The following is a 14818-nucleotide window of genomic DNA, read 5'->3' on the forward strand; positions in this document are numbered from 1 at the left end:
GAAACATATGCTGAACAAAGTAAGTGCAGGTGCAAGAAAGGAAAGAACTGAGTGGGATTCATCTCATCCCCTTCATATGAACTCACTCAGGGGATTTCTCCTGCTGGGATTCCCTTGAGCCAGAACTTCATTTGTGCGGTTACAGCTCCCCTCACCTTTTTTAACAGAGTTCTGCGACTAAACCTGTCTCTAAAATAAAAATGAGAATAAAAATAAAATGAAAACCGACAGAAATAAAGACGCGAATTAATTTAATTCAGGACATGCAGCTGTCAGAACCCGCTGCCTGAGTGGAAATAGAATAACTGCCTGTCGGTTTTAGCTTCATACTGCTAGTCCTACCCGCTAGGCCTAGTGGCCCATCGATCAGCCCATCGATCTACGAGTATTTCTGCGCCCCTCTGGATCCCACAGCATTGCATTTCACTCTCCAGTACCCATTTATACACCTGGGTGGAGAGAGGCACTGAGATTAAAGCATGTTGCCCAAGAACGCAACGCAGTCTCTCCAGCCAGGGCTTGATCCTGGACTGCTCTATCCGGAGTACACTGCACTCACTAGCACAATTCGTTCCCCACGCCTATTACCTTAAACATGGCGGAAAATATATCAAAATGATATTTTCTTTTTGCAACTTTTATTCATGTTTTGGCTACTAAGAAACCAAGTAAAACAAAAGAAGGTCGGTAGTTGTTCTGACATTATAAACATTAATAAAATAATCTAAATGCATATAATTTATAAACCGAAGCAAGCGTATTCTGATATACTTAGATTATTTTGCTTCAAAAACTTTAAATAACTAAAAATTTGTTGTCTCGACCGACGTGAACTTTTCAGTTTCGTAAAACTGCTCTCTAAGGAGTATCAGTTCGTTAGATTACTGTCTAGCTACTTACTGGAGCTTTGTTCAACTTTGACTTTGAAATAGGTTTCGTAGCGTGTCCATGACAGCTTGTCGAATGGGTCTCATCTTCCAACAGTAAATAACAGGATTCAGAGAGGAATTAATTCGCAGCAAGGTCTAAAAGTAAAGCAATAGAACACTTAAAGCGATACTTGGTCCAGTTAATCGCACGACGAAAGGCAAAATATACTCAGGCAAACAACAAATCAAAAACACAAGATATACGTAGAATGTACTGACGGCAGATTTTTTTTGCCTCGCAAAATTTGTGGTTTCACCATTCTCTTCTACTTGCTGTACTTGCAGGGCTTGAATTTGGATTGTGTGGCGTCGTACAATGAAATAAATGTTACAATAAATAATTGTTGTAGAAATAAAACAAAGACCAAACATAACAGCGACAACAACGCGAGAAACCTCGGCGGAGATCCAGAAACGCATTATTGGAATAAATACACTCAAAACCCAAATTGAGATCACCACAACAGCAACACGCTTGTGTGTCACAAGTTCCTGATATCTGAGATGAAGATGAATAGCCAAGAATCTGTCTACACTTATGGCCACAACGATGAAGAACGAGGCTCTAACAAAAATAGATGCGACGAAGACGTACACTTTGTGCACGGAATAAAAGGCGTTGTGTTTAGTATTTTGCTGTAACTGCATGACAACTTTTGCGAGATACAAAGGTTGAACCAGTAAACCAACACCAAGATCAGAAACAGCAAGACTCAGGAGCAATGTTTTTAAAGGCTTTGGCAACGACGAAGTTTTTCTTAGCGCGTGGATTGTTAAAATGTTCAACATGATGGCGGTGTAGCATGAGAAGGAGTTGAACACACAATTGACGATGTACGATGAAAACAGTGGGCTAGCTTCACTCATTATACAGCAAGATTTTTAGGGAGCAATATGGAGCGTTGCACCAGTGAAACTCAGTTGTATCCTTGGCAGAACTTTTGTTTGCGGACGAGTAGTTTGTTGTTTCAGCAGGATGTGAAACTTGTTAAATGCTTTGTTACCGTCCTTTTCAGGAGTGATGACAGTACATGTACCAAGCGACCATCTGCTTACACGCTAAAATATCAGTCCAACTGACAGGCAATCTTTTTTTCTTCTTTTCATCATCATTTCCCGAAAAACCAAAATCAGCAGTCGGTAAAAGACAAAATGGTAAGGTATATTTGTGACGTACAAGTGAGAAAAAAGAACGAGAGAACTGTATATCTATATTTATATCTAGCTATTATCTATTTCATCTACATAACAACGCCAGTCTGGTTTCGATTTTCAGAATCGGAGTGGGAAGGTCGCTTCCCAAGAGAACGCAAATAACATTTTAAACCGAATTCAATATTTGCAGAATTAAAAGTGATTTACTAATTAAAAATGTATAACAACGCAACGCAACGGAAATAATGTTTGACAAGAAAACGGATCCAAGTTTGAACACGCATTCTAATTAAGCTCAGATGGCCAAATGTCCCGCATATTAACTTCTCCGCAGTTATTCCAGGTTTACTCAATTCAAGTAGTTAATACACTGGATTCCTGATGTCGACTCCTCATCTCTTATATTTTATCATAATTAAAATAAAAGCACGACTGTAAGGGAAACTATTTGATATAAGCAAAACAAAAAGGATAAAGCTTTGCTTATAATTAAGGAAAAAATCATATTTCTATGACATTCTGAACAGTTGTCTTGGGTCTATCCATCAAAAAATTTGTTGCTATCAATAGTGACCTAGCTACGAATCAAGAATTAAGGTAGGACTAAAATTAACTAAGAAGATTTTACAGTTTGCGTTGGTTTGTAGTATGTTTATACTTTAAAAGAGAAAAGCTAGCGTGCACTGCAGAAAAAAAATTAAATCATTTGGATGTATATAATGTCATGTTTTTGTGACAGTTTGAACAGTTGTCTTGGACCTGTCCATCCAAAAATTATCTACTTTGACTAGAGTTCTATACGGATGAGGACAGCGGGTTGGACTAAAAAAATATGAGTAGTAAAGTTGGTGCAGAGAGTTGGATAGGTTCGAGTATGTTTCTATATATGCTGTAGAAGAGAAAAGCAAAGTTTGATGACTATTGCTTTCATTCATGAAAAATCAGACGGTCAAATGCTCCCCAAATTAGTTTTTCCGTGGTTATTTCAATTTAGCACAGAACGTAGTTAACACACTGAATTCTTGACGTCTGCTGCGCTTACCTGCTAAACTTTATCATGATTAAAATAAAACTATTATTGCAAGGCAAACTAATTACTCCAAAAGCAGTCAATGATGAGTCAAGTTTATATTTACTGCTTAGTTAATCTACATGCCATGTTTCTATGACAGCCTCAATTAAAGCAGGCCTGTCTATTTGAACATTCATTGATTTGAATAGAATTCAACGGATGACATCCTTCACGAATGAAGACGGAGGGTTGGACTAAAAATAAAAATAAGTAATAAGCTGTTACACTGAGTCATTCAAAAGTTAGTTAACACTTTGAAAAAGAAATCTTAATTTTCCTACAGAAATAATATAAACTAAACGCAAAATCAAACACCTACTAATAGAATTTGACAGGTTCGAATTCCGGCCGCGCACGTTTATCCCTCTCATTTTTCCGTATTATTATTTATTATGTAAAAATTTTTACTTTCGCCAGAGTTCTGAAATTACGACAAAAACCGAGCTACGATTTTAGATAATTTATGTTGGTTAATTCATTTGGATATACAATGAATGCAGTTTAATTGCAAAACCGTTTCTCAAAACTAGCAAAAAAGCTCACGGAAGCATTATTCGCGTTGTGTTCTTTCCGCGCTTTCAAACGAAAGAACTTGGAGAAAAAATCTGCCCTCACCATATATAGGTGAGTGCAGGTGTAACAGAAGACGAACGAGTGGGATTCTTCTGACCGTTTTCACAAAAACGCACTTTCTTCAGTGAATTTTCCTTTATCCCAATACTTTTAAAACAGAACTTCATGTGCAAGCCCGACTGTTGTGGGATACATCACCCCTCACAATTTGTTTTCCAGAAATGCACAAGGAAACGTGTCTCGAAAATAAAAGAGAAAATAAAATGAAAACGGATAGAAATAAAGACGCGAATTGTTTCAATTCTAGACATGCAGCAGTCAGGAACCCGTGTCTGAGTAGAAATATAAAACCTGTCTGTCCGGTTTAGTTGGATGTGGCTAGTCCTAGCCAATATACCTTCAACACGGAGGGAAATATTTCAAAAGAATATCTTCTTTTTTGAAACTTTTATTTATTTTCGAACAAATACACCAGAAATACTGAGTAAGAGCAACGTAAGTAAGCAGATGTTCTTGACATAAAAAATTATATTAATTATATTATCGTCTTTTTACATATATCAGTATAAACAAGGGAAAGTCTATCTGATATGGCTACAAGTTAAAAGTGAAATGAAATGGGTAATAAAGTGCCAAAAATGATTTTTTTTAAAAAACAAACAAACAGGCGTTTCGGGCAAAAGCCCTTCTTCGGTGGTAAACGTCGCCAACGAGAATGTAGTGCCACACAGTATTGTATTGGAACTTTTGTTCTTATTATAATAGCTACAAGTTATACTGCATCTAAAACTTAAAATAACGAGAAATTGTGTCTCGACCGAAACACTTGTAATTTTAAAATTTGAACTTTTTAATTTGAGGACCTCCCTGAAAACGAATTCATGTGACGGGAGCCTCCTCTTGAAAATTATTTATTATTATTTATTATTATTATTATTATTATTATTATTATTATTATTATTATTATTATTATTATTATTATTATTATTATTATTATTATAGATGAACTGTTAACAGTGTAAGTTCGTTTGAACACTGTCTAATACTGCAGCTCTGTTGAGTTTTGACTTGAAAATATATTTCGAAGTATGTCCATGATAGTGTGTCGAATGTGTCTCATCTTCCAGCAGTAAATAACAGGATTTAAAGATGAATTCAGAAACACAAGCGTGATTGTGTAAAGCACCAGACCATTAAAGCAATGTTTGGCACAGAAAACAAATAGGCCACATTAACAAAATACTGTGGCAAGCAACAAGCCGAAAACACAAGATATACGTAGAATGTACTGACGGCAGATTTCGTCTGCCTCGTAACATTTGCCATTTGACCATTCTGTGCTACTTGCTCTTGCAGGGCTTGCATATATTTTGTGTGGCGTCGTACAGTAAAATATATTCTGCAATAAACAATTGTTGTACAAATGAAACAAAGACTAAAAATAACAGCGATAACCGTGTTTGCAATTTCTTTGGAGCCAAGCCAAAAATACAACGACGAAAATATACTTAAAACCCAAATTTAGATCACCACAGCAACAACACGCTTGTGAGTCACAAGTTCCTGATATCTGAGATGAAGATGAATAGCTAAGAATCTGTCTACACTTATGGCCACAACCGTGAAGAGCGAAGCATGAACAAATATAAGTGTAAAGATGTCATATGAAGTGACAATGGATTGATCAGTAGGATTGACCATAAGTACAATGTACAAAGGTTGAACCAGTAAACCAACACCAAGATCAGGAACAGCACGACTCAGGAGCAATGTTTTTAAAGTCTTTGGCAACGACGAAGTTTTCCTTATCGCGTGGATTGTGACAATGTTCAACGTGATGGCGGTGTAGGATGAGAAGGCGTTGATCACACAGTTGGCCATGTACGATGAATAGAGTGGGTCGGCTTCATTCATTTTATAGCCGGCCGGCAGCCGGAACTTTAGAAAAAAACAGCGTTTGATGTTACAGTGAATTGAAATTGTACCGTGGATTAAGATGCGCACGAGATTGTTTGACTTTTAAAAAGATGTGAACCTGGTTTCTTCTTCCGTTCTAGGACTGATACGTGCGTGGGCCAATCTTCCGTCGGTTTTCATATGAAAATGAATTTCAGCCATGCTCATTTAAATTTATTATTAAGTTTTCTTAATCACTATTACCCGGAAAACGAACACGACCAGTAAAAGAATAACAAACATGATATATTATGACGTCCAAGGCGAAAAATTCAAAGTCTAATTTATCGTTTGTCATAAAAGCGAAAGTTAGAAAAAAGATGCTGAATATAAATTGTAAATTACAAAAACCGAGCTCGATTTTGCATAACTTAAATTTATTTGTTATTATGAAAACAACTCCTTTCATATAAAGTTTTACGAGAAAACGGATGGCTTTTTGAACATGCATTCTAATGAAGCTAAGATGTCAAATGTTCCTCAAATTAACTTTGCCGCAGTTATTCCAAAGTAGTTAATATACTGAATATGCTCGACTTCTACTGGGCTTATCTCCTTAACTTTATCATAGTTAAAATAAATTGGTATTGCAAGGTTAACTATTTGTTCGAAAAGCAGTACGTGCATCCAAAAATAACTAGAAATTAAAAAACATCTACGCGTTATTTGTTTCTATGACAACCTGAACAGTTGTCTTGGACCTGTCCCTCTTGAGCTGAATTAGTTGACTTGAAGTAAAAAGTTCAACAGATAAATACAGAAATTTGGACTGAAAAATAACTAATGAGGTGTTACATTGAGTTAATTACAGACAGGAGTGTGTTTGTTTTTTAAAAGTGAAAAACTGAAATTCACTGCAAAAATATTATAAACTAGACGTATAGGAAAACACCTGCGCTAATAGAGTTTTACAAATTAGTATTCCTTTTCGTTTTTTCCTGATTATCATTTTTAAAATAATCGCCAGGAAAGCAAAATAACGTTAAACGTTCTCCTCCTGGGATTCCCTTGAGCCAGGACTTCAGCTCCCCCTTAGTGTTTTAACATAGTTTTGCGACTAAACCTTCTCTAAAATAAAAATTAGAATAAAAATTAAATGCAAACCAACAGAAAGGAAGACACAAATTAATTTAATTCAAGTTATGCAGCAGGTAGCAACCAGTTGCCTAAGTGGAAATAGAATACCTGCTGCCTCGTCCCCAGTCGCCGGTCGGCCGGCCGGTTAAGACGGTAAGGCCGAAAAACAGGGATCCCGGGGGTTGATGGTTAGGGAGCAAGCTGCGGACAGTTCCCGTCCGCATCAGTCCCACAAACCCACGTGAGCAGTACATAACCAAGGACAAGCACGGCTGCGGACGAGGCAGGAATACCTGTCTGTCGAGTTTGACTTGTTATTGCTAGTCCTTCCCGCTAGGCCTAGTGTACCATCGATCAGGCTGGATCGGAGTTTATATCGGTTTCCGTGCATGAAGAGACTATAGGTCGGGAAACACTAGGCGACATGTCGCGGCGACAAGTTGCTGCAACATGTCGCCCCGTGTGACATGGTGCATTCTTGCGACAATCTATGTCGTTGCGACAGATTTTTGCCGCTGCGATGTGTCGCACGGATTCAAAAACCAGCTTGAATTCGTGTGTACATGTATGCGACAAGTCGCTGCGACAAAATATAAATTAACCAATGGGAGAGCGTCATGTACTTGTGCCATGTTGAATTGGAAAACTAGTTCACATTCCCACTATTCCAAATTCGCTGCGTGGGCACCGAACAAGCGCCTTGTCGCAGCGACTTGTTTTGAAGCAGTACACACTAAGCGACTGGTCGCAGACACCTGTCGCTGCGACATGTCGCCTAGTGTGTCTCGACCTTATGAGTATTTCTATTCCCCCCTGGATGGGATGCTAGTTCATCCCAGGGTTATCCCTCAGCATTTCATTTGCCGCTACCAATTTATACACCTGGGCGGAGAGAGAAACTGTAAGATTACATCATCTTGCCAGGTCAAGAACACAACGCAGTGTCCCCAACCATGCAGGGCTTGAACCCGGATCGTTCTATCCGGAGTAAACTGCGCTTACCGGGACACTTCGTCCCCTACGCTCATTACCTTAAACATGGAGAAAAAATATTAAATATGATATTTTCTTTTTACAACTTTTATTCGTGTTTTGGCTACAAATATACTAGAAGAAACCAAGTAAAACAAAAGAAGGCCGGTAGTTGTTCTGACATTATAAGCATTAATATAATGATCTTTTCACATATATAAACAGCAGAAGGCTTATCTGATGTAGTTAGATTATTTTTCATCAAAAACTTTAAATAACTAGAAAATTGTTGTCTCGCCGACCGACGTGAGCTATTCAGTTTTGTAAAACTGCTCTTTAAGGAGAATCAGTTCGCTGGGTCACTGTCTAGCTACTTACTGTAGCTTTGTTCAACTTCGGCTTTGAAACATATCTCGCAGTATGTCAATGACTGCGTGTCGAATGTGTCTCATCTTCCAACAGTAAATAACAGGATTCAGAGAGGAATTAATTCGCAGCAAAGTCTTGAAGTAAAGCAACGGACCATTTAAAGCAGCACTTGGTCCAGATATTCGCAAGACAAAATTCAAACAATACTCTGGCAAGCAACAAATCAAAAACACAAGATACACGTAGAATGTGCTGAAAGCATATTTTCTCTGCCTCGCAGAATGTGTTATCTCACCATTCTCTTCTACTTGCTGTACTTGCAGGGCTTGAATTTGGATTGTGTTGCGTCGTACAGTGAAATAAATGTTACAATAAATAATTGTTGTACAAATAAAACAAAAGCCTAAAACAACAGTGATAACCACGTTAGCAATATTGGCGGAGATCCAGAAAAGGATTATTGGAAAAAATACACTCAAAACCCAAATTGAGATCACCACAGCAACAACACGCTTGTGAGTCACAAGTTCCTGATATCTGAGATGAAGATGAATAGCCAAGAATCTGTCTACACTTATGGCCACAACACTCAAGAACGAAGCGTTAACAAAAATATATGCTCCGAAGACGTACACATTGAGCACGAAAAAAAAGGTGTTGCTTTTAGTGTTTTGCTGTAACTGCATGGCAACTTTTGCGAGATACAAAGGTTGAACCAGTAAACCAACACCGAGATCAGAAACAGCAAGACTCAGGAGCAATGTTTTCAAAGGTTTTGGCAAGGACGGAGTTTTCCTTATCGCGTGGATTGTTACAATGTTCAACATGATGGCGATGTAGGATGAGAAAGAGTTGAACACACAGTTAGCGATGTACGATGAATAGAGCGGGTCGGCTTCATCCATTTTATAGCAGGACCTGTAGTTAGAAACAGCGAGTGATATTCCTGTGAGAATGTACCGTACGCTGAGGTGCGGTCGAGAAACTGGTTTGATCTTTAAACATGTAAAGCTTGTTTAAATGCTTTATTACTACTTCCTGTCTGGGACTAATAACGTAGATTATTGACCTTTAAGGGAAAAAGTCGAGCGTCTAATTTATCGTTTGTCATAAAAGTGAAGTTAGAAAAAGTTGCTGCATATAAATTAAAATTTGAATAACAAAGATAGTCTCGCTTCGATTTTCAGAATTGGAATGGGGAAGCTCGCTTTTCCTACAAAACGTAAATTACATTCAAAACCGAGTTCGATTTCGAAGAACTTTTATAAACAACTCATTGGCAATAGAGTTTGACGAGAAAACGGATAGGGCGTAAACGTGGTTTAAATGCTTTTTTGTTTTTCTAACTGCTAGGACCCGGAAAACGAAAACAACTAAAAGAGTAAACAGTAAAGTATATTTTTGACGTTTAATGGGAAAAATCGAGCGGTAAAAGTGGTGTTAAAGTGGCTTAAATGCTTTTATGCTTTTTGCAGTCTAGGACCCAGAAAACAAAAACAACTAAAAGGGTAAACAATTAGGTATATTTTTGACGTTTAATGGAAAAAATCGACATCTAATTAATCGTTTAACATAAAATTGAAAGTTAAAATAAGGTGCCGAATACTCATTGGCCGGAAATGCATACCAAGGAAAGTCAGTTTCGATTTTCGGAATAGGAATGGGACTATAGAGTAGGTAAACAAACGAAAATGAGGTAATGTTAGTTATGGGCTCCTGGTAATGTAAATTTTATTAATAACCGAGATCGATTTTGCAGAATTTAAATTTATTTTTTTTTATTTAAAAAACAACTCATTGCAAATTAAGTTTTACGAGAGAACGGATGGCTGTTTTGAAAATACATTCTAGTGAAGCTCAGATGGTCAAATTTTCCACAAATTAATTTTGCCGCAGTTGCTCTCATCTTCTTAATTTATCACATTTAAAATAAATTATTATTGCAAGGTAAACTATTTGTTCTAAAAGCAGTACATGACGAGTAGAGTTCTTTGCTGCTTAAAAGCTTTTACGCGTCATATTTCTATGACAACCTGAGCAGTTGTCTTGGGCCTGTACGTCTGAAGCTGAATTTGAGTTGATATCTACAGAGAAGGAAAGAAATTTGGACTGAAAAGATAAGTAATGAATTATTACACTGAGCCATTCAGGAATGAGTTTATTCCTTAAAGGAGAAGAACTGGAATTCACTGCAGAAAATAATATAAGCTACACGCTAAGAAAACACCTGCTTATGGAATTTGACAGGTTAGAATTCGTCTCGCCTTACACGATTTTCGCCGTCCTTTTTCCGTATAACTATTGGTCAGGGAAGTTCAATTTCGCCAGGTAACTGAAACAACGATCAAAACCTTATTTCCTTTTGGATAAGTTGGATCTAGATATATATTGTTTTACAGGAAAACCGTTTTGTCGACCGTTTATATTAATACACGCATTCCAATGTAGCTGACAGATGGTCACATGCCCCGGAGTTATTTTAGCGTGCGCGAAGGCTACAGTTATTTTAATTGAACACACAAAACTACTTTTAAAATAAAATAAAGCTTTATCATAATTAAAGAATAAAACTATTGCTGCAAACAAATCATTTGTGGTAGTAAACGTGAACATTCTTTGTGGTTATTGCCGTCTCTACGCGTCACGTCTTTCTATGACAGCTTAAACAATTGTCTTCGACATGTATCGAACATGTATATTTTTAAATTAGTTGCTTTGCCTAGAGGTCTACAGATTAAGGGCGAACGTTCTTCTAAAATATAAGTAATTAGTTGGTATACTTGCCTGTCTGGTTTTGCTTGATACAGTTAGCCCTACCCGGCTAGTCCTAGTGGATCTTCATCTTCATCTAAAATCATCTGATTTTAGGCTTTTGTCGATTGTGCTGGTAAAATGGCATATAATGCTACCAGAAGTGCTCAAAATGCAAAGCATAATTTTGATGTTAGAAAGCCTAATTTTGAGAAACTGTTTTAAGATACAGATAACTAAAAATTACTTTGCGGGCCAGAAAAGTTTCTGGGACTTAGAGGAACAGGCCCAGGGACACAAACCAGTCCCCCTCGATCCGAAGACCCGGTTTTGCCGGACACGATAAATCGGGCAGCGAGCGATACGGTACCATGAATGAACATGAAGTTTTAAAATTAATGTTTTTGTCAAACATTTTGAAAAACAAAATGGTAGGGAGTAGGTTTACAGTTGGTTTGTTTTCAGTTATAATTATATAGCTGTCAGTAAATCCTATATTGTCGGCGCAGCTATTTTTCCTTAATTTCTGAGAACTGTCCAATTTGGGATTAAATTTGGATAGTTTCAATTAGGACTTTCAGGTAAAATGCACAAACTGTCCAATTTAAGAAAAATTGGATAGTTTTGTCTCAGCCAATCAAATTGAAGAAAAAACAACATGTGATGGATATTAGCCAATTAGCACAAAGCATAGCGTCAGCCCTGTAAACTTGTCGCATTGTTAGTCGACAATGGCGGAATTTTCTAAGGCAAGTTTGCTACGTTTTTCCATTCTTTTTGAGCTTTTCAGCAATAGTAACAAGAAAGAGAAATTTTCTACGTTGTCAGAAGAGGAGCTAGCTACACTAAGAAGCAAAAACCAAATGCAAAACACCTCCATTAGTACAAAACTTGGGTGAACGTAAGTTCAGCGAAGCGAAGCAAGAAATCTATCAGATATTCATCGCCATGAGCTAGATGCAATTCTTTGTCGTTTTTTGCTGAAATTCGAAAAGAAAAGACGGCGATGAAGTACGAACGAGATAGTGGAAAGGAGAATGTCAGATTCAAGAAGTTGTAACGCTCTTCGGACACTTTGTTTACGACTTTCATTGATTTGTGCAGTGTTTTCACTCACTTTGTAGCAAGCTTCGCAAACTCAGGTGAATAAAATTGCATTGTTTTGTTTTAGTTTTATTTGTGAAGACAATGCTTTGAGTGAGTTGCATGTGCTGTGTTATGCCAACTATTGTTGAATGCTTTTCCCGTTCTGGACATAAGTTTATTGTTTACGCTGTATTGACTGACTACAAGCTATATAATTAATATGTAACCGGACTACATGCTTGTCCAATTTGGAAATAATTAGATTCAAAAAATTCCTCTGACAGCCAAAATTGGACTCGGCCTACGGCCTCGTCCAATTTTGGCTGCCCTCGGAATTTTTTTCATCAAATTATTTCCAAATTGGACGGCATGTAGTCCAATTACGTATACGAATACTGCAGATATAATTTGTTTTGCGTTTATTCTTTTACGTTGCGGTACAAAAATCTGGCCCTACACCCGAAAATCTGTGAGGTCACGGATTTTTCCTAATCGGCCAACTTGTCGGATTGGAGTCGTGGACGCGCCGGATAGGAGTCGTGGACGCGTCGAATAGGAGTCGCGGACGCCTCGGATAGGCGTCGTGGACGCGTCGGATAGGCGTCGCGGACGCGCGTCGGATCGCCATTCACATTTGTCGGTTTGCTTCCCGATGTTTCGTGGCCTACAAATCGGCCCAATAAATCGTAGCGTTTAAATTAGCGTTAAAACGAAAGTTGGCCGGTAGTTATTCTGACATTATAGACACTAAAATGATAATCCTTTTACGTATATAAACAACAGAAATTGTGTCTGATTATGTTGCATCAGAAACATTTAACAACTAGCGGAAGCCTATTGTTTCGACCGACGTCAATTATTCAGTTTCATAAAACTTCTCTTTAAGGAGTATCAGTTCGCTGGATTACTGTCAAGCTACTTACTGCAGTTTTGTTCAACTTCGAGTTTGAATATAGGTTCCGTAATGTGTTTATGACAGCTTGTCGAATGGGTCTTATCTTCCAACAGTAAATAACAGGATTAAGAGAGGAATTGATTCGCAGCAAGGTCTTGAAGTACATCAACAGACCACTTAAAGCGATACTTGGTCCAGTTATTTGCACGACGAATTGCAAAATATACTCAGGCAAACAACAAATCAAAAACACAAGATACACGTAGAATGTACTGACGGCAGACTTTCTCTGTCTGGCAAAATTTGTGGTTACACCATTCTCTTCTACTTGCTGTACTTGCAGCACTTGAATTTGGATTGTGTGGCGTCGTACAGTGGAATAAATGTTACAATAAATAATTGTTGTACAAATGAAACAAAGACCTAAAACAATTCTGATAACCACACGAGCAATCTTGTCTGAAATCCAGAAAAAGATTATTGGGAAAAATGTACTTAAAACCCAAATTGAGATCACCACAACAACAACACGCTTGTGAGTAACAAGTTCCTGATATCTGAGGTGAAGATGAATAGCCAAGAATCTGTCTACACTTATGGCCACAACACTCAAGAACGAAGCGTTAATAAAAACAAGTGCAACGAAGACGTACACATTGAGTACGGAAAGGAAGGCATTGCCGTTAGTGTTTTGCTGTAACCACATTACATCCTTTGCGACGGACAAAGGTTGAGCCAGTAAACCAACACCAAGATCCGAAACAGCAAGACTCAGGAGCAATGTTCTTAAAGTCTTTGGCAACGACAAAGTTTTTCTCATCGCGTGGATTGTTAAAATGTTCAACATGATGGCGGTGTAGGATGAGAAGGCGTTGAACACACAATTGACGATGTACGATGAATAAAGAGGGCTAGCTTCACTCATTATACAGCGGTCACAGTGAAACGCATTTGTTTTCGTAAGCAAGACTTCTCTATGCGCACGAGGTAATTTGCTGTTTAAGCAGGATGTGAAACTTATTTGTTTTGTTACCGTCCTTTTCAGGAGTGACGACAGTACATGTACCAAGCGACCATCTGCTTACATGCTAAAATAAATATCAGTCCAACTGACAGGCAATCTTTTTTTCTTCTTTCCGTCGTAATTAACCTGAAAAGGAAAATCAGTAGTAAAAGACAAAATGGCAAGGTATATTTCTGACGCACAGGTGAGAAAAAGATTGCTAGAGCGGTATATCAATTTCATACGCATAACAACGCCAGTCTGGTTTCGAGTTTCAGAGTCGGAATGGGGAGTATCGCTTCCCAAGAAAACGTAAATACCATTTTCAATTGAATTCAATATTTGCAGAATTTTAATTGATTTATTAATTAAAAATGTAAAACAATGCACTGGAAATAATGTCTGACAACAAAACGGATTTAATTCTGCGCGCATTCAAATAAAGCTCAGATGGCCAAATGTCTCGCATATTAACCTCCCCGTAGTTATTTTAGTTTTACTCAATTCAAGTTGTTAATACACTGGGTTCTTGATGTCGACTGCTTATCTCTTTCACTTTATCATAATTAAAATAAAAGTCTTGTAACTGTAAGGGACACAATTTGTTTTAAGCAAAACGAAACTGATAAAGTTCACTGCTGCTTAAAAAAGGATACAATCATGTTTCTATGACATTCGGAACACTTTTCTTGGAACTGTCCATTTAAGAATTTGTTGCCATAAATAGAGTCCTAGCTATGTATCAAGAATACTGAGTAAAGGTAGGACTAAAAATTAATTAAGAAGATTTTACAGTTTGCGTTGGTTAGTAATATGTTTATACTTTAAAAGAGAAAAGCTAGCATTCACTGCAGAAATATTATTAATTTTGCTCTCTGATTGTATAAGGTGGATATCTTAAGCGGTAGTGCACTGTGCACAGTATTGGCGAAGCTCGGTTTGCTGGGAACTGCGAAAATAAGTAACACCTAGTTGTTTGG

At 37.6% G+C, this 14818-nt stretch overlaps 2 protein-coding genes and 1 pseudogene across 2 annotated transcripts; all 3 read right to left on the minus strand.

Annotated features, from left to right (window-relative positions):
- Positions 1-911: 911 nt before the first annotated feature.
- On the minus strand, positions 912-1796 carry LOC144633555 (adenosine receptor A3-like; annotated as a pseudogene).
- Positions 1797-8123: 6327 nt separating this feature from the next.
- LOC144633556 (adenosine receptor A3-like) lies at positions 8124-9008 on the minus strand. The gene has a single exon (XM_078492403.1). The coding sequence runs from the start codon at positions 9006-9008 to the stop codon at positions 8124-8126; it is 885 nt and encodes a 294-aa protein (XP_078348529.1).
- A 3813-nt stretch (positions 9009-12821) lies between these two features.
- Positions 12822-13760, minus strand: LOC144633557 (adenosine receptor A3-like). Its single transcript, XM_078492404.1, has one exon. The coding sequence runs from the start codon at positions 13758-13760 to the stop codon at positions 12822-12824; it is 939 nt and encodes a 312-aa protein (XP_078348530.1).
- Positions 13761-14818: the final 1058 nt, after the last annotated feature.

Source organism: Oculina patagonica, chromosome 12 (genome assembly GCF_052425735.1).
Source record: "Oculina patagonica isolate OP01 chromosome 12, crgOcupat, whole genome shotgun sequence".
Classification (NCBI taxonomy): domain Eukaryota; kingdom Metazoa; phylum Cnidaria; class Anthozoa; order Scleractinia; family Oculinidae; genus Oculina; species Oculina patagonica.

What these genes read in the sequence shown, in the direction of transcription:
- LOC144633556 (XM_078492403.1), bottom strand. Translation starts at nt 9,008, where the DNA reads ATGGATGAAGCCGACCCGCTCTATTCATCGTACATCGCTAACTGTGTG.
- LOC144633557 (XM_078492404.1), bottom strand. Translation starts at nt 13,760, where the DNA reads ATGAGTGAAGCTAGCCCTCTTTATTCATCGTACATCGTCAATTGTGTG.